The 24,723-nt window shown below is 37.1% G+C and overlaps 1 protein-coding gene across 1 annotated transcript in view; it reads right to left on the bottom strand.

Moving 5' to 3' along the window:
- Positions 1–261: 261 nt before the first annotated feature.
- Cwf19l2 (CWF19 like cell cycle control factor 2) overlaps positions 262–24,723 on the bottom strand; it is a 72,445-nt gene continuing 47,983 nt past the window's right edge. Inside the window, exons 13-18 of the mRNA XM_021171789.3 lie at positions 21,625–21,837; positions 19,570–19,686; positions 17,744–17,899; positions 16,517–16,597; positions 6,435–6,536; positions 262–4,211 (exon numbers count right to left, since the gene is read on the bottom strand). Of these exons, the coding sequence (XP_021027448.1) occupies positions 4,068–4,211; positions 6,435–6,536; positions 16,517–16,597; positions 17,744–17,899; positions 19,570–19,686; positions 21,625–21,837 (813 nt within the window). The 3' untranslated portion in view covers positions 262–4,067. The remainder of the gene's footprint in view (positions 4,212–6,434; positions 6,537–16,516; positions 16,598–17,743; positions 17,900–19,569; positions 19,687–21,624; positions 21,838–24,723) is intronic.

Here is a 24,723-nt window from a genome sequence, read left to right as displayed (position 1 = left end):
TCTGAACATGTGGAAAACTACAAGTGGAAACAAGTCTACATACAGGACTTAGAGGGACAGCAACAGGCATGAAGAGAGAAAGCCAGAATGGCTGAGAGGAAGAATGTTGATGTCCAAGTCAGAAGGGAGAGGGAGGATAATATCCTACCCATGAAGCAACAGGGCAATGGCCGTGGATTGCTGAGTTAGCAGTTGTGTTAGGATCAGTGCCAAGTTCCAAATAGAAAACAAAGTAGATGGTAATGGAGAAAGCCCAGTACAGAGTTTTTAGCTGTGTTTAATGTAACTTGCAATAAATGTACATATTGTTTCATAAGGCATATCACTTTAAAATGGTTTTGATTCCTATGATTATGATGGAATAATTGGAGTTTTCAGGGAGTAAAGACTGTCCAGTATTTGGCTTTACAATTTTGTCACCAGATTTTTATTATTAATGTAAAAAAAAAAAAAGGTTGGTTTTGCTTTTAGGGGTGTTTGTTTGCTTGTTTGTTTGAGAAGTATCAGTGGATAGACACTGGCAGCGTTGTGAGGAGCAGAAATATGCAGAGTTGCTCTCGATGGCCGGAACCATGCTGTTGGGAAATAGGCATTTTATTTTTCTGTGATAATTGGGGCTCAGTTTTTATTTTACAGACAACTGTTATAACAATATTGTATTCCTTGGTATTCACTGTTCAGCATAGGTGATGTGTACACTATCTCTGTGCACATAATCCTATTTAATTTTTTGCATAAAATAAATGCTTTTACATGTCTTTAAAAAAAAAAAAAAAAGGAAGCCAGTGCAAAACTTGATAACAACTTTGGAGAAATATGTGAATAATGAATTTATTTTCCCAAGAAAAAAAAAAAAAGAATTATCAGTACACCTGTTTGCGGTTTTTCAGCCATTATTGAACTTTGTTCTATGATTCTGACTCTCCTTATCTGGAAATCAGGAAATATGTCACCTGCTTGTGGTTTGAGGCAAAGGGGCAATACAGTCACCCTATTTTGTCTGCAGGCATATTTCTTGAACTATTTCTCATGCAAAAGGAAGCCAACTCAGCTAAATTAAGAGTATGAATAACACAGGAAAGAGCTTGACTCTTCTCAAGAACAGACTGAGGCTCTAGAAGAGAAAACAGTAACATAAGCCTAACTTAATTTTAGACTCACTAGAGAGTGTGGACTTATACATTTCTCCTGACCACCTTCATTCTCCTTCAATGACTATTTCCATTGAACTAACATATGCTTCTCTCAATACTATAGGTTTAATGGCGTATCTACTGCACTACTGAGTGCAGATATTTTGTTTCTTAAGTATACAGGCCTTCAGATTGAACAGAAAAATAGAACGACTCTTTTATTTTATTTTAGAAGAGACTCTGAACTGTATAAGTCTAAGCCTAAAGTCTCACTACAATGGGGCTTCCTTAGGAGAATTTGAATGTACTTTATATATATAAGTGTAAATTTGCAGAAAATAAATTGCAATCATTTTAAAATGGTCACACAGTTTTTTACATTTCTCCTATCAAAAGCAAGATTATGACTTTTTTTTTTTTTGAGGCTGGGTCTCTATGCAGTCCTGGCTCTCCTAGAACTGATTATGTAGAGCAGACTAACCTTGAATTCAAGGGAAACTGCCTGCCTACCTGCCTTCTAATTGCTGGGATTAAAGGCTTCTAGTACCATGATCAGCCCTACAACTCTTCTTAAATTTAGTTAGGTTATAAGTCAAGTTTGATAAGCATAATATAGAAATGTCACATTGCATCAGCATCTGGGTTCCACTGGCTCACCCCACTTCTTAAAGAGTTTTCATTTGGAATAGCTGCTCTGGGGGAGTTTTAAGGAAGGGGGAAGACTAGGCCGGGGCCTAGCAAACACAGAAGTGGATGCTCACAGTCCGATATTGAATGGATCACAGGGCCCCCAATGGAGGAGCTAGAGAAAGTATCCAAGGAGCTAAAGAGATCTGCAACCCTATAGGTGCAACAACATTATGAACTAACCAGTACCCCGGAGCTCTTGACTCTAGCTGCATATGTATCAAAAGATGGCCTAGTTGGCCATCACTAGAAAGAGAGGCCCATTGGACATGCAAACTTTATATGCCCCAGTACAGGGGAACGCCAGGGCCAAAAAATGGGAATGGGTGGGTAGGGAAGTAGGGGGGAGGGTATGGGGGACTTTTGGGATAGCATTGGAAATGTAATTGAGGAAAAAACGTAATAAAAAAATAAAAATAAAAAAAGGAAGGGGGGAAATCCAACTATCCTGAAGCTATCATATAATGATACCAGAAGATGCCCAGCTGTTCCTCAGCCTAGACACTGGACATGTAAGTGACAAACTTACACAGAATATTCCAAAGCCAATATCTACAGTATAAAGAACAGAATCCTCAACAAACAACTTCAATCTTCTCCAGATATTTAAACCACTTTAGCCAAGGAAAGTAAAGTCATAAAGTCAAATCATCAAAAGCCCCAGTCAATCTCTAAAGCTGTTGTCTGTATGTGGGATCTGTTTTTCTAGCTGGGCTGCCTTGTCTGGCCTCAGTGGGAGAGGAAGTGCCTAGCCTCAAAGAGACTTGAAGTATTGGGGTGGGGGTTTGCCCAGGTGGAACACCATATGCTCAGAGGAGAAAGGAGGAAGATGAGGGAAGGATTGTGGGAGGGGGTGGCAGGAGGGGGCAGTGAGCAGGATATAAAGAGAGTAAGTTAAAAAATAATAAATTTAATTTTCTTTTTTAAAAAAGCCCCAGCCATAAAATAAAAGATAATCGCTACTATTACAAATAATAGAAGTTTTGAGAAATTGAGTGCGCATCAACAAGTAACTAGAGCCAGGACAAAAGCAGTTCAGGTGGGACAGAAATGCTACAGATTCAGTATACTTTGAGGCAGGAGTATTTATAATTTTTTAACTATCAACATAACATAGCACTCTATAATCAAATGTTTTAACTCACTAATTATAAAAATGAATATAAGACTGTGGCAAAGCCAGTAGTTGAAAAGACTATAATAGCCATCACACCTGTTTTACTATATATACACACACATTTAGATGTATTTTATAAGTATTGAAAATTAAAACTATTAAGCTTCAACACATTTGTGAAATTTGAAAAAAGAGCAGTTGCCTTTGTAACATACAAACAACATACATGGAAACATTTACAACCTGACATTAAAATAAACATATAATGAGTTAGTCTGTGGCACCCTTTATCTAGGCATTAACAAAACATTTGGTTTTTTAAAAGCATGTTTAAAAAGAATACAATTCATATTTTATAAAACCAAGCTTTTCTCAAGATCAAATATTGAGAACAGTAAAACTTAAGTACCTTTAATCAAGTTGGAACAACAGAACATCTCCTGGACATTTACTTTAATATTTGAGGCATTACAATCCCAATACAATGATTTGGCTACAGACTTTAGATTTACATGAACTACAAACAACTGAAAATTGTGTTATTTAGAACAACTGTTTTTATGGTTAACAAAATTCAGACTATTTCAAGGTCTAGAACAAACAAGTTTGTATTTATGAATATTTTCCTTATCATTTAATTCTTTAATCCTTTTCTCTAAACCAAGATAATACATAGTGGTACTATATACTACTAGTAAAGAAACTCTTCCATGAAACTATGAAAATAAACTTCAATTAGTACTGAATACATCCAGTCTTGTTTAAAAAGCACAAAAGAAGCTAGGTGGCACATTCTACCTGGAAGCAGACCCACTTTCCTCGGTAGCCTTGCTAGACCTCTAGAAGCAAGTCCGTCTCTAGAGTAACTGAGTAATTTGGTACATGTAGTAGACACAGAATGAAATGTGAGCCCATAATATTGATACAGTTGCTCTTACTCCACAGTCACCCAAACCATGTTTCCAGGAACCATGAGGAAGAAAACAGCTTGACCTAATATGGGTGTCAGTGACTAGAGTGGCCAGATGCTGCTGCTGCTGCTTTCCCTAGAGCCCAAGGCACAGTTGTTTGTAAATATAATAGACATAAACTGAATGGGTTCAGCATAGAAAATGAAACATAACCTACACTTAAGAGCTTTTACTTTTGGTGACATCATATGGTTTCCACCACTGAGCAAACTGTAATGATTTCTTCCTCTGGTCCTCAAAGCTTTCTCGGATCCCCTTCCTCCATAGTCTAGGTTCTAGATCCAGCATACCACCAATGATTTCCTTTTAAAGAGAAAGAAAACTATGAATATATACATATATATACAATGCAATAAAAGTAGACCTACTTATTTATCATGCTATTAAATATAATATTAAGTAGTTCTTTGTGACAATGTACAAATATTTCATATTAGTTTCAAACAAAATAAACCTTATTTTCAATCTTAGCTGCAAACTCTGTGAGTCTTTGTAGTGTCCTCTGAGAAGCAATTGGTCAACTTGGTTGTTCATTAGTATATGTATAAAATTAGTAGCAAAAGGGAAGAAGAAAGTGAAATTTAATTTTTGTTAACTAATATTTGTTAAGTAATAACTAATATTTCAATGGCAAGCTCATAAGAGAATGTGGTAAGAACCAGAGTAAAGTGCCATCTGTACATTGGTAAAGGAGAACTAGCAAAGCAGATTTTTAAGGCACTTAATACCAACCAACCAAAAAACAATAAATGACTGGGTAAGTCAGAAAAGGGCACCACCTGTTGGTAAGAATACACTCTGTGAATGTCCTCAGAAGAAACAGGACAAATTCAGATTTAGTGGTTCCTGGCATCAATCCATCTAAACAGCAGAGTCTGCGAAAGGGTAGTTTATGTGTCTGTGTGAAACCATCTCTAGACTACTGACTGCATGTGCAAGATTGGTTTTCATTCCCTTATTTTGAAAGAGTCCATTTCTTAACTCTCCTCTTGTTGTCTGAGCCACTGCTTGGGCGGCAGGTCAAAGAAGGATCCAAGTATTTCCTAAAAAACATGCTCTGAGACATAGGGAAACCAACCATTCATTCTTAATATCAAATGTATCAAATAAACCACAATACATGATTGATATTTAAAGAGGAGGCAATTCTCCCAAAGAAAATTTAAAAACAAAACAATGGGTTAGTGATATCCTTTTCTCTGAAGCAAAAATTTAAAACAATGAATCCAGAGCTAAAGAACATTTAGAAACCTCTAGTGAATAATAGGATTTTTTCACAGAAGTGAAAAAAAAGTTTTTGTTTTGGTTGGTTGGTTACCTCTGCAGAAACAAACAAACAAACAAAAAAGCAAAAAACAAGGGCTGGAGATGCTACTTCATAGAGTGGTAGACTATGTGCCTGATCTGCAAGACCATATGAGAATAGGCTTAGTGGTACACTCCTGGAAACTCAACACTCAGGATATGAAGGCAGCTCAAAAACATCTTCAGCTATGTGGTAAGTTCAAGATAAGAATGGGTTATGTTAGAATTTATAAGCAATAATTCAAAGATGCATATGACTTTGGAATCTGGTTACTCATTAAAGATGTTAGCAGAGTAAGTTCTGGATCTGTGCTTCCTCTCAGGACATTCTATTTATTGTAGAAGATGATCTCATGCAGATGACAGTGGAGTAGAAGAGAAAGCAGGGTAGGTAATTGGGAACTCTTAGCAAAGATTATTGATGCTCCTCTCCAGAGGCACCGGCACAAAAGAATAGTATGAGAGAAGGCCTGAACTAGGCCCAAATTCATTTTGCCAATTTCAAATGGTAAATTAATTTCATTCTAGTACCTGACATGAAATTATAGATACTTAGTAAAAAGTCCTCTAATTTAAGGAATATACTCTTAGGAAGGCATTTTTGTTTGTTTTTGCTTTTTGTTTTTCCTCCCTGAAAGAAAGTAATGGCAATCAAATGACTGGGACTTTCATATATATCCAGAACCTACCTGTGTGAAATTTGTCATTCTTTTTTTCTAGATTGTAGTTTAACTATAAACGAAGAAAAAAGTATTTTCTGCACTAGCCATAACTTGTGGTATCTGGTTCTGTCACTCAGCACATAACCCTAGGCAAGTTACACAACGTTTCTATAGTTTAGATTTTTCCTATCTGTACAATCTAGACAGCAGAGTTACTGTGACTACATGACTGCTTAGGACAGTAGACAGGCATATTATAAGCCCTTAATAAATGTTAACAATTGTCATCACTTTTTCAGGACAAAGCTGCCTGAATCCAAAGGAAAATATTATAGTTACTTAGCACACTGCCAAAAATGTTTGGTTCCACAATGATGTCTCTGGCTCTATCATAAATATTCTGTATTCTGGTTTATCTTTATTGTTACTTCCTAATTCATACCCCCCCCCAACTTATATAGGGAAGAACTTATCAATTTCTAGTATCAAACTTTTAATTTTCTTTCACAAAGCAGTATTAACGCTATACCCCGAGGTTTTATCAAATCTGTGAGTTTACCTTTCCAAAGTAATGAGGGAATCTGTACTGATCTTCAATGATGTGGGCAAAACCTCCTTGAAGGCCAAAGTTGACAGCAAAGTAAGGCAATCCTCTGGGCACCTAAGTAAACACAGATCGCACATGAAATGGGAGGGCTATGTTTAACTTCCTGCTCTGACAGGAGAAAAATAATCATCTGTCAGAATAATGTACATGACAAAACTCCAATGACCTAACCTTCCAAGGAGCATAATTCATTCTCACAGCCTTTCATCCAGCCAGACCTTCATCAAGTCTCTTACTTCACAATCAAACTTAATACTTTCCTGTTCTTGGAGATAATAGGAAAAAGGCATCCAAATATTTTATACAGCTAAGGGATAATTTTTCTAAGATTACAGAAATAAATATACGCTTTTCCGTATTTTACTTAGGAAGAGGAAGCTTGATTATATATGTGGCTGTGTTTACAGATACATAAAGTATTCACTATTATAAAAATTACCTTATTATAAAATTATTTATCTAACTGGTAAAATAAATATAACAATATTTAGCTTACCAAGCTAATTTTATAATCTAGTATCCTTTTCTCCCTCCCTTTCTACACACATACACAAACACCCACACACTTAAACATACCCATTCACAGACACAAAGATACACACATAGAGACATACAGAAGGGAAGGTAGTTTTAATCTCCATACTAATTGAAAAGAGATATAATTTTTTACTTTATTTTTATTAAATAGATTTTGTATCTTTGTACGTTTTTCTTCTAAGTTCCCAATTCTATCATTAGAAATTATTCAGGTTAGTCAATATACAGTACGTTTCCCCTCTAACACCACCACATGATCAGCATTGACTCATCTGAACACAGACTCACATATTCCTAACTACACATATTTGATTTTGAGTACTTAGGAAAGAACAACTTTGGAGTGTGCAGTATTGTATGGGAAGAACAGAGACGTCATCTTGAATCATTATAAATCAAATAAAATTAGAGCCAATGCAAAGCATGAACTAAAAAAAAAAAAAATCAGTCTCCAAGTTAGTATAAACATAAAAATGTTACTTTATGCATTTATATTTTCTATGTTCTGTATTTAAAAGAGAATCATTGTATATGACCATAACAATAAAAAAAAAAAAGTAAAAATACAGAAAACCCAGACAAGGTTCTAAATTTCTGATTTTTATGGGTATGAAAAGTCAGACAATTTGTAACATTTGAGTCTCAGGAGAAACATAAAGCATTCTGAGGTTTGCTAGAAACATCCAAGAGAATGACTTACATGCAAGTCCTTAGTTAAAATTTTACCTTATAGGTAAAAAGTTGCTTTGTGCAAAGCGATCCATATTCCAGTAACCAAGTAAATCAAAACTCTTGAAACTTATAATTAACCAATCAGATGGATGTAGCAATAAATTCTCAATTTACAAGATGCCAATACAACAATTTCAGAAGTAACTGATAACGATAAAAGAATACTCTAACCTTATGATATCATAACTACCTGTGGCTGGTTAAAGCCACACTGGTTCATGTCCACCTCCATCTTGGCCTTCTCCTTCTCCCCCCAGATGCTCTCTGTGTCTGTAACTCTTAGCTCTGCCTTCCTTATCCCTGTCCAATCACAGGCCTCCTGCTGCCCTAATATTTTAGTGATGGATAGGGAAAATCATGTCACAATCATGAGGATACTTAAAAGGGCTTAGGAGGTCTGAGTTATAAACACTGACATGTATGGAACTCTTCATTTTGAAAGCAGAGGAGGGTCACAAGTCATAGATGCAGATAGCTTCCATCAATTGAGAAGATAAAGGCATCCACTAATCTCAAGAGCTGATGGCAGGGGCCTATAGTCACAGTCACTCTGGAGGCTAAAGTAAGAAGGCTGCAAGTTCAAGGACTTGGCTACAGACAGCTCAAACCTGGCTTGGAAGCACAGTGAAACATGTACTTAAGGAAAAAAACTTGAGGGTGGGGAGATAGCTCAGTGGGAATCGTCTTAAATGCAGAGCCCCAGGTTCAGTACAAGTTCATAAAAAAAAAAAAAAAGTCATCTCTACAGTTTGATATGAGCATTTTAAGCCATTGTCATTGCAATACAGAAAACTAGTACATATACCAACACTCAATACCACTGGGGTACTTGCCAAGATGGTAAATAGAGTCACAACATTCATATAAATAACAGCTGCTGTCATGACTTCTTCTTTATATCATCTTTCATGCTCCAGTAAGTGGGGCCTGTATTACTGGTATTGCAAGTGTGGCCTGATATGGCAATGGCACACACATCATAGTGTACATATTTGTAATTGTTAGCACTCTCCTTTTCCCACCTTGTCCATCATGAGGAAAACTGCTGGAGCTCTAGTATCTAGTAGCTTTAACAGTATGCACAGAAATAGAGTCTGACCTCCAAGTTCCAGAAGGTAAGCAAGGGAAAGTGGCAAAAGCCTATATTGTTTCAGGAGGCGCTTGTATTCCTCTAACCAACAACTTGAAGGAAGGTTTCCCAAGCTTAATGACAAGACCAACTGACATACAAACATAGATGGAGGAAATCTTGCCAGGCTCCAACCAAGATAAAGAGTTACAAGTGGTCAAACCACTCCATTTAGAAGACCAGTTCTAGCATGCAGCCTGAATTGAGAGCCTGTGTTATAGTAAGCTCCATGAAGACAACCATCTTCTCTATTCTGATGTACTCTGTTCTGGACAGCCCTGGTGCTATTTGTATTTTGAGGCTAACTCACCTTCCCCAAGAGGAGTTGCCTGGGACAAGGTGTGAATCATGTACTCAGGACTTCAAGTGAATGAATTCTAATGAATAAAAAGACCAATCACTGCGCAAGTCAGTGGGACTTACAGGAAGAGGAAAATATAGTGGACTGGAGGACAGAAGCATGGAGGTGGAGACCCCATTTCAGGTGGTGGATCTGTTTGGATCCACTACTGGAGAATGTAACTTAGAATGGCTTATAACTAGTATGTTAGATGTTTCACCTAGTGATTGAGTTACCATTGATTCCCAACTATGTTAGTGTGGTGTTTTTCTTTACACAGTGGCTCAACTGGGTTCCAGAGAGAAAGGTAGGGTGGCAAAGCATATGTTTGGAAGAAGTGCATCCTAAAAGGCTGTGGGAACGTGGGGCTGGCATGGTGGTGACCCGCCAGTGGGAAATTAGCAAGTCGGGTGGTGTGATTTTAGAGCACCTGGTCAGAGAGTTCACCAAAGATGAGAACAAGACCTTGCCTTGCCAGGGATAGCATAGATTGGATTTTTTAATACTTTTTTTTTTAAAGATTTTATTTATCTGTAAGTACACTGTAGCTGTCTTCAGATACTCTAGAAGAGGGAGTCAGATCTCATTATGGATAGTTGCAAGCCACCATGTGGTTGCTAGGATTTGAACTCAGGACCTTCAGAAGAGCAGTCAGTGCTCTTAACCACTATGCCATCTCACCAGCCCACTCAACTACACACAGTGCATACTGGAAAAGAGCTGCTAAACATTAAGCATGTAATAAAGACTTATAGAATGAGTTAATTTTAAAAGAAAATTCAAAAGAAATCTATATGCCTATTAATTTTTGCTGGGAGAAATTTAACCCAGCACTTGAGAGGCAGAGGCAGACAAATTTCTGAGTTTGAGTCCAGCCTGGTCTACAGAGTGAGTTCCAGGACAGCCAAGGCTGTCTCCAAAATAAATAAATAAATAAATAAATAAAAAATCTATTCTGTTAAAATTCTATTTATACAAAACAATAGTCAGTATTTACTATATTGCATCAAAAAGTGAACCTGCAAGTCAAAAATTAATTATATAACCTTGAGAAAATCTCCAAAGAAGTAGTAATTCATAATCTAATCCGACTACGATGTTCTAAGAATATACCAGGAAACTTCCATATAGAAAGATAAATTTGGGAGGTGAGGGAGCCATCTTGTGTCCCAGGTCCCTCAGAGACCAGTCTGCGCAGGTGAGAGTGCAGACTACAGAAGCAACACAGCTTGAGGGACAGGCAGAAACAACACAGCTTCTGAGATAGACCCCGCTTCAGGCTCTAGACATCTGGGCACCTTCCCAGACAGAGGAGAGGTGTCCACGTGGTAGGGCTCTGACTGCTGGAGCAGGTGAGGGAGACATCTTGTGTCCTGGGTCCCTCGGAGACCAGTCTGCACAGATCAGTTTGTGGATTCTCAGACTGCAGAAGGTGAGCGAGTGGATTGCAGAAGTGACACACCTTCTGGGACAGATCCCATTTTGGGCTCCAGACATCCAGGCACCTTTCCCCACCATAGGAGAGGTGGCTGCCTGAGAGGATTCTAACTGCCAGAGCAAGTAAAAGAGACATTTTGTGTCCCAGGTTCCTCGGAGACCAGTCTGTGCAGGTGAGCATGCAGATTGCAGAGGCAACACATCTTCTGGGACAGGCCCTGTTTCGAGCCTTCATCTTCAGCCAGGAGACAGGTCTGAACGCAAGACCTCTGTGCACCTTCCCTGCAAGAGGAGAGCTTGCCTGCAAGGAGTACTCTTACCACTAAGACTCAGGAGAGAGCTGGACGCCCAGGACTGCTGACAGAGGCTAACAGAATCACAGGAGGAACAAGCTCCAACCAAAGACAACTATAACAACTAACGCCAGAGACTACCATATGTCGAAAGGGAAACATAAAAATCCATCACTGGGAAGAGAGGACCCTTGGTATTGCAAACTTTTTATGCCCCAATACGGGGGAATGCCAGGGCCAAGAAGGGGGAGTGGATGGGTAGGGGAGCAGGGCAGAGGGAGGGTATAGGAAACTTTTGGGATAGGATTTGAAATGTATATAAAGAAAATATCTTAAAAAATAATAATAATAAAATAAAAGAATCTTATTAACAGAAACCAAGACCACTCACCATCATTAGAACCCAGCACTCCCACCTCAGCCAGTCCTGGATACCCCAACACACCCGAAAAACAAGACGGATTTAAAATCATATCTCATAATGCTGGTAGAAGACTTTAAGAAAGGCATAAATAACTCATTTAAAGAAATACAGGAGAACACTACTAAAGAGGTAGATGTCCCTAAAGAATTACAGGAAAATACAACCAAACAGGAGAAGGATTGAACAAAACCATCTAGGACCTAAAAAGGGAAGTAGAAACAATAATAATAATAATAATAATAAATCCAAAGTGAGACAACTCTAAAGACAGAAACCCTAAGAAAGAAATCAGGAACCATAGATGCGAGCATCAGCAACAGAATACAAGAAATGTAAGAGAGAATCTCAGGTGAAGATGATTCCATATAGAATATGGGCACAATAATCAAAGAAAATGCAAAACGCAAAAAGATCCTAACTCAGAACATCCAGGAAATACAGGACACAATGAGAACACCAAACCTACGGATAATAGGAGTAGAGGAGAATGAAGATTTTCCACTTAAAGGGCTAGCAAATATCTTCAACAAAATTATAGAAGAAAACTTCCCAAATCTAAAGAAAGAGATGCCCATGAACATACATGAAGCCTATAGAACTCCAAATAGACTGGACCAGAAAAGAAATTCCTCCAGAAAAGAAATTCCTCCTGACACATAATAATCAGAACAACAAATGCACTAAATAAAGACAGAATACTAAAAGCAGTAAGGGAAAAAGGTCAAGTAACATATAAAGGCAGGCCTATTAGAATTGCACGAGACTTCCTTTCTGAAGAAAGAAATAGAAAGATCTCCCATGCTCATGGACTGGCAGGATTAATATAGTAAAAACGACTATCCTGCCAAAAGCAATCTACAGATTCAATGTAATCCCCATCAAATTCCAACTCAATTCTTCACTGAGTTAGAAAGGGCAATTTGCAAATTATCTGGAATTATAAAAAAACTAGGATCACAAAAACTATTCTCAACAATAAAAGAACCTCTGGTGGAATCACCATGCCTGACCTCAAGCTGTACTACAGAGCAATTGTGATAAAAACTGCATGGTACTGGTAGAGCAACAGACAGGTAGATCAATGGAATAGAATTGAAGACCCAGAAATGAATCCACACACCTATGGTCACTTGATCATTGACAAGGCAGCTAAAAACATCCAGTGGAAAAATGAAAGCATTTTCAACAAATGGTGCTGGCACGACTGGCTGGTATCATGTTCAAGAATGTGAATTGATCCATTCTTATCTCCTTGTACAAAGCTCAAGTCTAAGTGGATCAAAGACCTCCACGTAAAACCAGAGACTGAAATTTATAGACGAGAAAGTGGGGAGGGGGAGCCTTGAAGATATGGGCACAGGGGAAAAATTCCTAAACAGAACATCAATGGCTTGTGTAAGATTGTAAGATCTTGTAAGATCAAGAATTAACAAATGGGACCTCATAAAATTGCAAAGCAGAAGCAAAGCAAAAGACACCGTCAATAAGACAAAAAGCCACCAAGAGAATGGGAAAGGATCTTTACCTATCCTAAATCAGATAGGGGACTAATATCCCATATATATAAAGAACTCAAGAAGGTGGACTCCAGAAAATCAAATAACCCCATTAAAAAATGAGGCTTAGAGCTAAACAAAGAATTCTCACCTGAGGAATACTGAATGGCTGAGAAGCACCTGAAAAAATGTTCAACATCCTTAATCATCCGGGAAATGCAAATCAAAACAACCCTGAGATTCCACCTCACACCAGTCAGAATGGCTAAGATCAAAAATTCAGGTGACAGCAGATGCTGGCAAGGATGTGGAGAAAGAGGAACACTCCTCCATTGTTGGTGGGATTGCAAACTTGTACAACCACTCAGGAAATCAGTCTGGCAGTTCTTCAGAAAATTGGACATGGTACTACCGGAGGATCCTGCAATACCTCTCCTGGGCATATATCCAGAAGATGTTCCAACTAGTAAGAAAAAAACATGTTCCACTATGTTCATAGCAGCCTTATTTATAATAGCCAGAAGCTGGAAAGAACCCAGACGTCCCTCAACAGAGGAATGGATACAAAAAATATGGTACATTTACACAATGGAGTACTACTCAGCTATTAAAAACAATGAATTTATGAAATTCCTAGGCAAATGGTTGGACCTGGAGGGCATTATCCAGAGTGAGGTAACCCAATCACAAAAGAACTCAAATGATATGTACTCACTGATAAGTGGATATTAGCCCAGAAAATTAGAATACCCAAGATATAAGTTACAATTTGCAAAACACATGAAACTCAAGAAGAATGAAGACCAAAGTGTGGACACTTTGCCCCTTCTTAGAACTGGGAACAAAACACCCATGGGAGGAATTACAGAGACAAAGTTTGGAGCTGAAACAAAAGGATGGGCCATTTAGAGACTGCCATATCCAGGGATCCATCCCATAATCAGTCTCCAAACGCTGACACCATTGCATACACAAGCAAGATTGTGCTGATAGGACCCTGATATAGCTGTCTCTAGTGATACTATGCCGGGGCCTAGCAAACACAGAAGTGAATGCTCAGTCAGCTATTGGATGGATCACAGGGCCCCCAATGGAGGAGCTACAGAAAATACCCAAGGAGCTAAAGGGATCTGCAACCCTATAGGTGGAACAACATTATGAACTAACCAGTACCCTGGAGCTCTTAACTCTAGCTGCATATGTATCAAAAGATGGCCTAGTCGGCCATCACTGGAAAGAGGACCATTGGACTTGCAAACTTTATATGCTCCAGTACAGGGGAACGCCAGGGCCAAAAAGTGGGAGTGGGTGGGTAGAGGGTCCGGGGGGAAGGTATGGGGGACTTTTGGGATAGCATTAGAAATGTAAATGAGGAAAATACCTAATTAAAAAAATAAGAATTGACAAATGGGACCTCATAAAATTGCAAAGCTTCTGTAAGGCAAAAGACACTGTCAATAAGACAAAAAGGCCACCAAAAGATTGGGAAAGGATCTTTACCAATCCTAAATCTGAGAGGGGACTAATATAAAGAGCTCAAGAAGCTGGACCCCATTAAAAATGGGGTACAGAACTAAACAAAGAATTCTCAACTGAAAAATACCGAAGGGCTGAGAAGCAGCTGAAAAAATGTTCAACATCCTTAATCATCAGGGAAATGCTAATCAAAACATCCTTGGGATTCCACCTCACACCAAGTCAGAATGGCTAAGATCAAAAATTCATGTGATAGCAGTTGCTGGGGAGGATGTGGAGAAAGATGAACACTCCTCCATTGCTGGTGGGATTGCAAACTTGTACAACCACTCTGAAAATCAGTCTGGCAGTTCTTCAGAAAACTGAACATAGTACTACCAGAAGATCCAGCAATACCCCTCCTGGGCATTTACCCAGAAGATGCTGCAACTGGTAATAAGGAGACATGCTCCACTATGTTCATAGCAGCCTTATTTATAATAGACAGAAGCTGGAAAGAACCTAGATGTCCCTCAACAGAGGAATGGATACAGAAAATGTGGTACATTTACACAATGGAGTACTACTCAGCATTAAAAACAATGAATTTATGAAATTCTTGGGCAAAGGGATGTATCTGGAGGATATCATCCTTAGTGAGGTAACCCAATCACAAAAGAAGTCACTTGATATTCGCTCACTGATAATTGAATATTAGCCCAGAAACTTAGAATGCCCAAGATACAATTTGCAAAACACAAGAAAATCAAGAAGAAGGAAGACCAATGTGTGGATACTTCATTCCTCCTTAGAATAGGGAACAAAATACCCATAGAAGGAGTTTCAGAGACAAATTTGGATCTAAGATGAAATTATGGACCATCCAGAGACTGCCCCACCTAGGGGTCCATCCCATAATCAGCCAACAAAGCCGGACACTATTGCATATGCCAGCAAGATTTTGCTGAAAGGACCCTGATATAGCTGTCTCATGTGAGGCTATGCCAGTGCTTGGCAAATACAGAAGTGGAAGCTCACAGTCATCTACTGGATGGAACACAGGGTCCCCAACGGAGGAGCTAGAGAAAGTACCCAAGGAGCTGAAGGGATCTGCAACCCTATAGTCGGAACAACAATATGAACTAACCAGTACCCCCAGAGCTCGTGTCTTTAGCTGCATATGTATCAAAAGATGGCCTAGTCGGCCATGACTGGAAAGAGAGGCCTATTGTACTTGCAAACTTTATATGCCCCAGTACAGGGGAACGCCAGGGCCAAAAAGTGGGAGTGGGTGGGTAGGGGAGCGTGTATGTGTGTGGGGGGAGGTATAGGAAACCTTCGGGATAGCATTTGAAATGTGAATAAAGAAATTATCTAATAAAAAATTGGAAAAAAAAGAATTCCCCACCTAAATGCTGGAAACAAGCTGTTTTATAATAAAAAGATATTAATCTTTATTGTTTTAACAACATCCTAAAGAAAAGAAAAGAAAAGAAAAGAAAAGAAAAAGAAAGAAAAATAAATTTGGGGCAATGGAAATGGCTCATTGCTTCCTTGCCACACAAGAGGAAAGAGCTGAGTTAGGATTCCCAGAACTCAATACAACTTGATTAACCTTACAAGTCCATAATCTCAGATTTTTTGTGGCAAGATTGAATGCAGAGACAAGAAAATCCCTGGAGGCTTGTGTTACCTGGCCTACTATATATAGTAGCATATAAGATACCAAGTCACAAACACATGGATATCTACACACAGACACACACACACACACACTCACTCTTTTCTTCTTAAATGAAGGGGCAAGAAAGGGAAGGCAGGGACAGAAAAATGGGGAATCCCAAACTTGAAATAAAGCTCACATAAAAATTGTTTCCTTGATTGTAATACCGATGACAAAAATGCTCTTCTCCTGAGATGCTCTCAAGGCAGAAAACAGGGCCCACCACATCTGATTTAGGAATTAACAGGGCAAGGTCTGAGGACCAGAAGATATATTTATACAAATAAAGTGCCCCTACAAATAAATAAGCATTTTATAAGCCAGAGAAAATGAAAGTACTTTCTTCTTAATTTGTATTTTACCTTTACTTACTCAGGCAAAAGGCCTAATTGTAAAACAAGAGGTGGGCATTCACAAAAAATTTTAAAACTACAATAATTTCTTATAGTAGCAAAACTTAATACTCACAGACTTTCTAATATCTTTTGAAGACAAATCAATCAACTTCTTATTCATGGACCATTCTTCATCAGATTCCATTATGGCTTTCTAAGAAACAACCATTTGAAAATGAAAAAACTCCATAGAGCAGCAAATGCAAAGAAACTGGTTCTTGTTTTGTTTCTTAGGTGAATGCTGGGTACAGTGCATAGAATAGACTGTTGTTATGAATGGATGAAAACCTTAATTAGAAGACCGAAAACTAGAACTACTTAACTTGTAAAAGCTGACTTTTAATCAGTGAAAATATTCTTTTACTCATTATTAACTCTATGGATCAGCTCAACTTCATGTGACAAAATGTGGTCCTTGAGAAAATTAAGCAATTTAAGATACAGCATGCTCTATGAATACAACATTTCAATCTTTTTGTACTCACAGAAATCTACTCAAATAAATTCATTTAATTTTACTATTCTTCTTGCATACATCAAAAGACTATATATGATTTGTGGCTACCAAAAAATATTTCAGACCCTACAACAAGGGAGTAAACATATAAAGAAAAATTAGTTTTGAAACTAAAGGCTACTTTTAAAGGCAAGGATAAAAATACATGGAATTGGAACTTTAAGACTTTCTGCTGGGCGGTGGTGGTGAACGCCTTTAATCCCAGCGCTTGGAAGGCAGAGGCAGGCGGATTTCTGAGTTAAGGTCAGCCTGGTCTACAAAGTGAGTCCCAGAACAGCCAGGGCTATACAGAGAAACCCTGTCTCAAAAAAAAAAAAAACAAAAACAAACAAACAAAAAAAGACTTTCTAAGTTAAATAGATAGGTACTAGTTTTAAAATAATCTTATTTTCTTTTGGCTACCATTAATAAAACATATTTCAAGGTGAAATTAACATTCAACTAAATCCAATTTAAATATATCCTATAGGCTGTTATTCCCTGTTTATGAACACGTTCATGACTTGAACGTGTTTCATGGTAAAACCATGATTTAATTAGAAATAATTAAAAAAGAAAGTGTAAGTCACTATTTGATAGCTTATTTATACTTCTAAGCAAACCCCCTTTAAAAAGTTTCAAAATTCTTTATATAGAAATATACTTGAACTATTTTATGCTTTACCTCACTTTTTAATATAAAATTTGTTATTGATATATTAAAAAAACATTATTACAAATATCCTCTAAAAACAGATGTAGAAGAAAAAAAAAAGAATGTATGGAAAACCTGCTAATAATTACCTTAAAATAGATGGGAGCCATATCACCCACTTCCTTTGGGAGAGGGATACACTCATAAACCATATGATAGTGTTTCTTCAAACCCATGTTAGTCTCCAAAAAGATACAATCCAATTCTTTATCTTCAAACATTTTTACCAATGATTTTCGAAACATCTAGAGGAAGAAGAAAATGACAAAAGGCACATATTCTAGAACTGCTTCACATTAGCAAATGTTTTTATCCTAAAAACTTCTGGTTAGATGGAATAATTTGAGATGATCAATTGCATTAAAGGCCCAATTTTTTTCAAGCTCAACATAAAAAAAAAAAGAACACTATACAATTTAGATCTTTTATTATTTCTAATTTATTGTTGTTCAAGTATGTTTTGATGAAACTGTCTCTACCCTTTCTACCAAACTTATAAGATCCGAGGTTAAATCCAGTGATATCAGTAAGACTACATAAAAAGAAAACTGAAAAGGAGATCCTGCATTTTCAAACAACATTTTTTGTTAAGTCAAATCACTTCTGAAAATATATGCAATACACTGCTGTATAAAGAGAGGACTAGTCCTCAGAGTATAACTAATTGGGAAGGTCACACACATTTGGAAGTAAAATCAGAACTCTGCTTCTTCAGCCCTCTGGGTAGCTGTCTCAGCACTCCACTCTCTAGTCACGTGTAATGTCTACTTATCTTCCTTTCACAAGAACTTTCATGCCACTATCTGCATGCAACAATTTGGTCCCACTACCCTCAGTTCTCCATAAGACCTCTGGCTTCCTGAACTCTGCAAACTGCAATGTTACCTGAAAAATTACATTCATGGGCTCACTATCTAGTGGACAGAGTAAATGTTTTTATCCACCTTGAAATGTTTCACCACATATCTTAATTTCTCACAGAAATGTACAGCATACACACAAGATTCTTTAAATTAAATGCTTCTTTAATTCTGTTAAATCAGTTTTTCAAAAATGTTTAAATGCATCTCAGAAAAGTCCTGCAATAATCCTGAAGTTCAAATTTCCATACTTTTCACTTTTTATTAAGAAACATTTTTTTCATATCAAAAATAATTCATCTGTTGCTAGAGTTCGAATAATGAACTCTGAGAGTACAAACTTTACTGAAATAGCACTGAAAGAGAATGCATTTCATAAAATGCAGGTGACTATGTTCTCTTGGCATCTTTATCCACATTCTGCAAAAACTAGCATGTACTGCCATCTCTTTTGAAGTCTTAAAATTCCACATTTTCTAACCTGGGTCCTGCTGAGCACTGAAGAAAATAAAAATGTGCCTTCCTTATTAGTCTTTGTGAGGCCCTGAAACAATTCAGAAACTATTTATCCCACGATGTGCCTTTCAATCTCTTAAGGAATCAGCCATCAAATTATATAAGACAGTTCAAAGCCAGAGCGCACTACGAAGGGAATAGAGAAGAAACAGAAGCTAGAATGATGCACAATCACAATAGCAGTGAAGGCCAAGGGCAAACAGTAACTGCTGCCTGTAAACCTAAAGCCACAGCTTTTCATTCTCTGAAACTTTCTTCTTGGATACAGTTTAATAAGAATGATTATCTCCAACTACAAAAAAACACTAATTAGAAACCCAATTGACTTTTCTAAAAAGTATTTACGTTGTCAGTTCACTTAGTTAATAAAAGATTTCAAAAAAGGAGTATTTGAGGAAAATAAAAACAATGACAGATAGAAACATGACAATGTATAGACACCTACAAGTTGTCAAGTAAAGATATCAAATTTGTCTTAATTTATCATAATGATTTGCAAACCTCTTCACGAGCCTTACAATGAGCCCTGCAGTACTGACCTGAATCTCCTCCCAGATATCTTCATCTAATACAGTGGCTGCTTGATGATGTTGCAGAGGGACTATGAAACAGTGTCCTTCAGTAAGAGACCGGAAATTGGGTAAACATAAATAAACCTAGGAGCAAATTCCAATGATGATGTGTTATTTGGTCATTTGTAACAGACGAAACCACAGTAGTGAGATCATGAGACTTACTAGGGCAGTCTGGACAGTAAGACCTATTTATATCTTAGTACTCTCAAAAATACTTTTTTACATTTAAAACATCATGGAAATGGTTTCGAAAAAACTGGGAATTTAGAATATATGTCTCAGTTTTCACTGACAGATATTACAGACTAAGACGTCTCAAATAAAAATAAGAACAAATGTCACTTGATTTTTATCTGAGGGAACTATATACATATAAACACCGAAAACAATTCAGGTCCAGTTCCAAGCTACCCTGAACTAATCTTTAGTCTCCTTAATAGCCAAGTATTGCCCTCCTCTGTTTGCAACAACCCTGTGACCAGTAGGTAAATCTTTCAGGATGTACAACAGAGTATTAACATCCACCCACAAAAAGCTATGAAGCCTCAGAATGATGAAATTTCCCAGCTGTTCTATAACTATAGAACTATACCTTTTCACTAATACATAAAAAAAGGGCCTTGATGCGATTTTTTTTCCTTTTTCCTTATTCTGTTACTCTAAAAATATTAGAAAGTTGTTATCACAATGGAACATGAAACTTGGATGACCTAAATCAGTGTTCCTGGGCTGTGTTCATTCATATTGGGCTCTTAAATAAACCATCTCTTACTCCTTTGTAAGGAGAGATATTTTCTTTTATTGACAATATAAATTATGTGTTACCAGACAGAACAAAAGAGAGTTAGACCAGCTAAGGGGAAAAAAAAACAAGCCCAGGATACCTTTATCAATCTGGCTAAAAAGTTTATTTACATATATGATCACCTATAACCTGAAGCTATTTTTCTATTATATACAAGGAAGTATTCATAAGTATATGAATGTTGAGAAATATAATAATAAATGTTAGCATTCCTTCTAGGCTCTGCCCCAGTTACCTGGCAACAGCTAGGTATGCCAGGCTCAGTATAAAAGGGGCTGTTTACCCTCTCCTCGATCTTTTATCCTCTTATTCTTTGCCCCTTCTCTCCCTGACCTCTTTCTCCCTCTCTCCCCTTCCCGCCCAGCTCTCTGCATGTATTCTTAGCTGTCCACTCCCCTTTCCCTTCCCAACTCATTTCCATACCCTAAATAAACTCTATTCCATATTACATCTGTTTTTTCTTACTTCTTTCTCTTCAGTGCCAAGGCTTCTTATTCACTGGTATCTCAGAGAAGACTTCTAGAAAACCTTTTCAAAATATGACCCCTCCATCATTTATCCCCCACTTTATGACAATATGTTTCTGAATTGGAGTGATAATTAATCTGCTTATTTTTATTACATTTCAAAAGAAGACAAACTTCAGAAGTATAACTGCCTACAGCACTTGCCTAAGTAGATGTCAAATTCAAATTCCAGTAGTGCCCTCCAAAAAACCTTGAAATGAATTTTAAAATCATCCTGATTCCTTACTTTTCCATGAATTTACACAATGTGAGAAATAGTCACCAATAAATATTTATTTAAATAAATGAATGATAATCTATGAAGATAAGATCCTTGGAATACCATGGTTAGCAAAGGTTATCTCTGAATTCACAAAGCTAAAAGACTTGGCGAATGACCCAACTAACAAGTCAAAGGAACATCAATAAAGTGTTCAAAGTGTGCCATAATCTATGAGAAATCAAATATATGTTATGAAGAATTAAGTAAAGAAATGGAAGCTGCTTTGGATTAAGGTTCTAAAGGGAGATTTAGTGTTGAAATCAATTCTATCATTCGGTCATAAAGTTTGACAACAGCAGAGCCAGAATTGGATTCTTAACAACTGAATCACATACAACATGGGTTAAGACATTGAAACACTGATACTTGGTCTACTAAAAACCCTAAGAACTATGGTCACTTAGAGACCATATTTTATTTCTTACCTTCACACCAATTGCAACAATAAGGTGCTTGGGGAACTGAGAGCTGTCAAAACAGTAAAGGCACTTTGCCATTTTTGCAGCAAGACTCTGGTGCTCAGCAATTGCTCTTCTCCTCTGGCTCTCTTCCTTCTTACCAAGATGCTCTTTCTCAGCTGCTTTGGAGACAAACATGTCATCCAGAGTATAATAGTCTTCATCTGATTTTCCCATAAACTGAAAAATCAAAATAATAATAGTGGGAGATAAAAGGGGGTAGTTAACACTTTGTTGAATAATGGCATCCGAGAGTCCTATCTGTAAATACTATGATGCAACCTATAATTTTTAAATAGTTAAAATTAAGCTTGAGCTCAAAAAACAAAAAACAAACAAACAAAAAAACAACAACAAAACCCAATCCATCTATCATAACTGAGGCCACCCTCAACTTCATCACAGCGAAAGTCCCTGAATCTTTAATAAGTATAAACTCATGTCATTCAATTATTTTTCTAGTACTATAATACAGTAATTATCATTATGTTCACTTAAGCTGAAAGGAAACCAAAAAGCAGAGGATAAGTCATTTGAAAATACAGCACATACAATATATAAAAAAGTAAATATTGCTCCATTTGATCTCTACTACTCTGACACTCTCTCCAACATATGGACAAACACAAATTTTTTGGCCCTACTTAAAATCCTTATCTCTATAATGTATACAAGGCCAAATACAAATTCTGTTATAGCTTAGAAAGAAAATGATAGATCCAAATGGTTGGTATAAAGGTAAAGACTCATAATCAAAAGTGACCATTCTCATAATCTACCATCAATGACTTGAACACATCTGGCCACACATATTCATTCTCTATGTTCTACAAAGCAAGTGTTAATGTTCTAAGGCATTGTCCCTTACCAGCTTGCACATAATCTCTGACCCATTCTTTCCATGCTATTCTTCTCATTCTTCAACTGTAGCTTTAGATTTATTTAGCTGTGATCCCCAGGAAGAAATGTCCTCAATTATGCTTGTCCCTCCAGAGCATTACCATCAGTCTCATAAAGACTATACTGTGTTCAGCGTTCATGGACTTGTTTCTCCCTTTTTACTACATTATCTTCCCCTCAATCTTCTATCCCCAGATACTTAAAAAATCATCAAATACAAAGCAAATATAAGACACTTGTATCTTAGCAGACTTTTAAAACAATTTAAAGACAGTAGCTCTTCTCTTAAGTAAAAGATTATTTCGAATCAAATATTATGAAGGATAAAGAATGACCATGCTTTAATTCTAGCACATTGAAGGCAGAAGCTAGTGGAACTCTTTGAGTTCAGGGTCATCCTCATCAAAATAGTGAATTTCGAACCAGCAAGGGGTACATATTGAGGCCTGTCTCAAAAAAAAAAAAAACCACCACTTTTCACGAAACTTAGTAAGTAAGGGAAATACTTTCAAAAACCTATAATCTAATTAGCTAGCATCCGGGGAGAATAAACTATGGCTCACAAGCTACTGTATAGGCCCAGCCATGTCTTCTCTATCGCCCCTTCCCCCATAATTATTGAAATTTATATTACTGAAGTACAGCCTCACATTTATTCACATGCTGCATATGGTTGCTTCTGTGCCATACTAAGAAAGCTGAATATAAAACAGAAAGCCAATAATTTTTCCCATCTGATCCTTTATAAGTTCGGTGAACCCTGTCCTTTGTAGTCTCTTCCTGAAAGTATCTAGTACTACTGGTAGTAATATAATAATACTAAGATAACACTATTTTTAATAATATAATAATTCAGCTATTTTGTTCACAAAATTTGAATAGTAAAGCGATTATGAGTAGCATTTATAGAAATGGTTATAATATATACCATTTTTTACTTTTATACACATTTATTATTATATCTAATTTTTACCAGATCTAATTTTAATTGTTAAAAGTACAAAACAAGTTATCACTATGCTGAGGCTACTTATTAAGCAGAATGATCTGAAAGACCATGCAAAGCCAAGAGTTTAATAGCCACCTGTCTCGACTAGTTTTGTTGCCAACTGGAACCATTGCTTTGCCCACTTAAAAAAAACCAAAAAAACAAAAAACCTTATTTTTATGAGAAGTTGCCTATGTTTAGTGTTCACCCAACACACCCATAAGTAAAAACTGATTACAAAGAAAATGGGTTGGTAGTGTTTACATCTTTGTTAGCTGGTCCAACAAAAAGTAACATCTCCATTAACATAAGGAACAAGAACAAAGCAATACTTGGGTCAAAATACAAACAGAAAACACTACTACAAATTCAAGTATAAAACTTAAGCCAACCAACATGTGAAGAAAAAGTTCATGTTGAATGTTTTAATTGCATAAAAATTTGCGTGGTGTGTAGTTTTAATAAATCCCATCAGAAGTGTCTTATTTCTGCTTAAAACTATTAGGAAATACACAAATCACATTAAGAAAAAAACTCAGGGGAGGAGATAAATGGAAACACTGTATATCCTAGGAAGTTTTCTCATAAATAAATATAATAACGATAACAAGCTAGACTGACAACTTAACAAATAATACATTTCCAATCATTAATTTCTGATACCAAGGCAAGCATGATGGTGCACACCTACATTCTCAGCCATTTGGGGTACTAGAGCAAGAAAGTTATACATTTGAAGCTTACCTGGGCAACATAGTACAATTTTATCTAGCCCCAAACCAAGCTAACCGGAATCTACACTGAAAAACTGGAAATCAGATCAGTGTCTTTCCCCCCTTTCATCATAGATGGGAACTAACAGAAACCCACAATTGGACACTGTGCAGAGAGTAAAAGAGACCTTAGACCACTTAGTCCTAAATAGGATGCCTTCACTAAATTTTTTCTCTCAAGACTTCAGAAGCTATGAAGAAGACAGAGTAAGAAGAAATTGTAAGAGACAGTGGGGATGTGTAGCCTCCCCCAGCCTGAAGCAAAGCGGGCTGATGCAGACCTTGTCACCACTGAGCTAGGGCCACCTGCGGTGCAGCTTTCTGACTTGGCTGGCTTCTTTTGAAGTGTCAACTGCCCTGAGATTCTGCTACCTGCTGAGAGACTGAACCTGTCTTCCTGAGACA

The sequence above is a fragment of the Mus caroli genome, unplaced genomic scaffold (assembly GCF_978045245.1).
Source record: "Mus caroli unplaced genomic scaffold, Mus_caroli_1 scaffold_11, whole genome shotgun sequence".
Taxonomy (NCBI): domain Eukaryota; kingdom Metazoa; phylum Chordata; class Mammalia; order Rodentia; family Muridae; genus Mus; species Mus caroli.
This window is presented reverse-complemented; position numbering and strand designations above follow the sequence as displayed.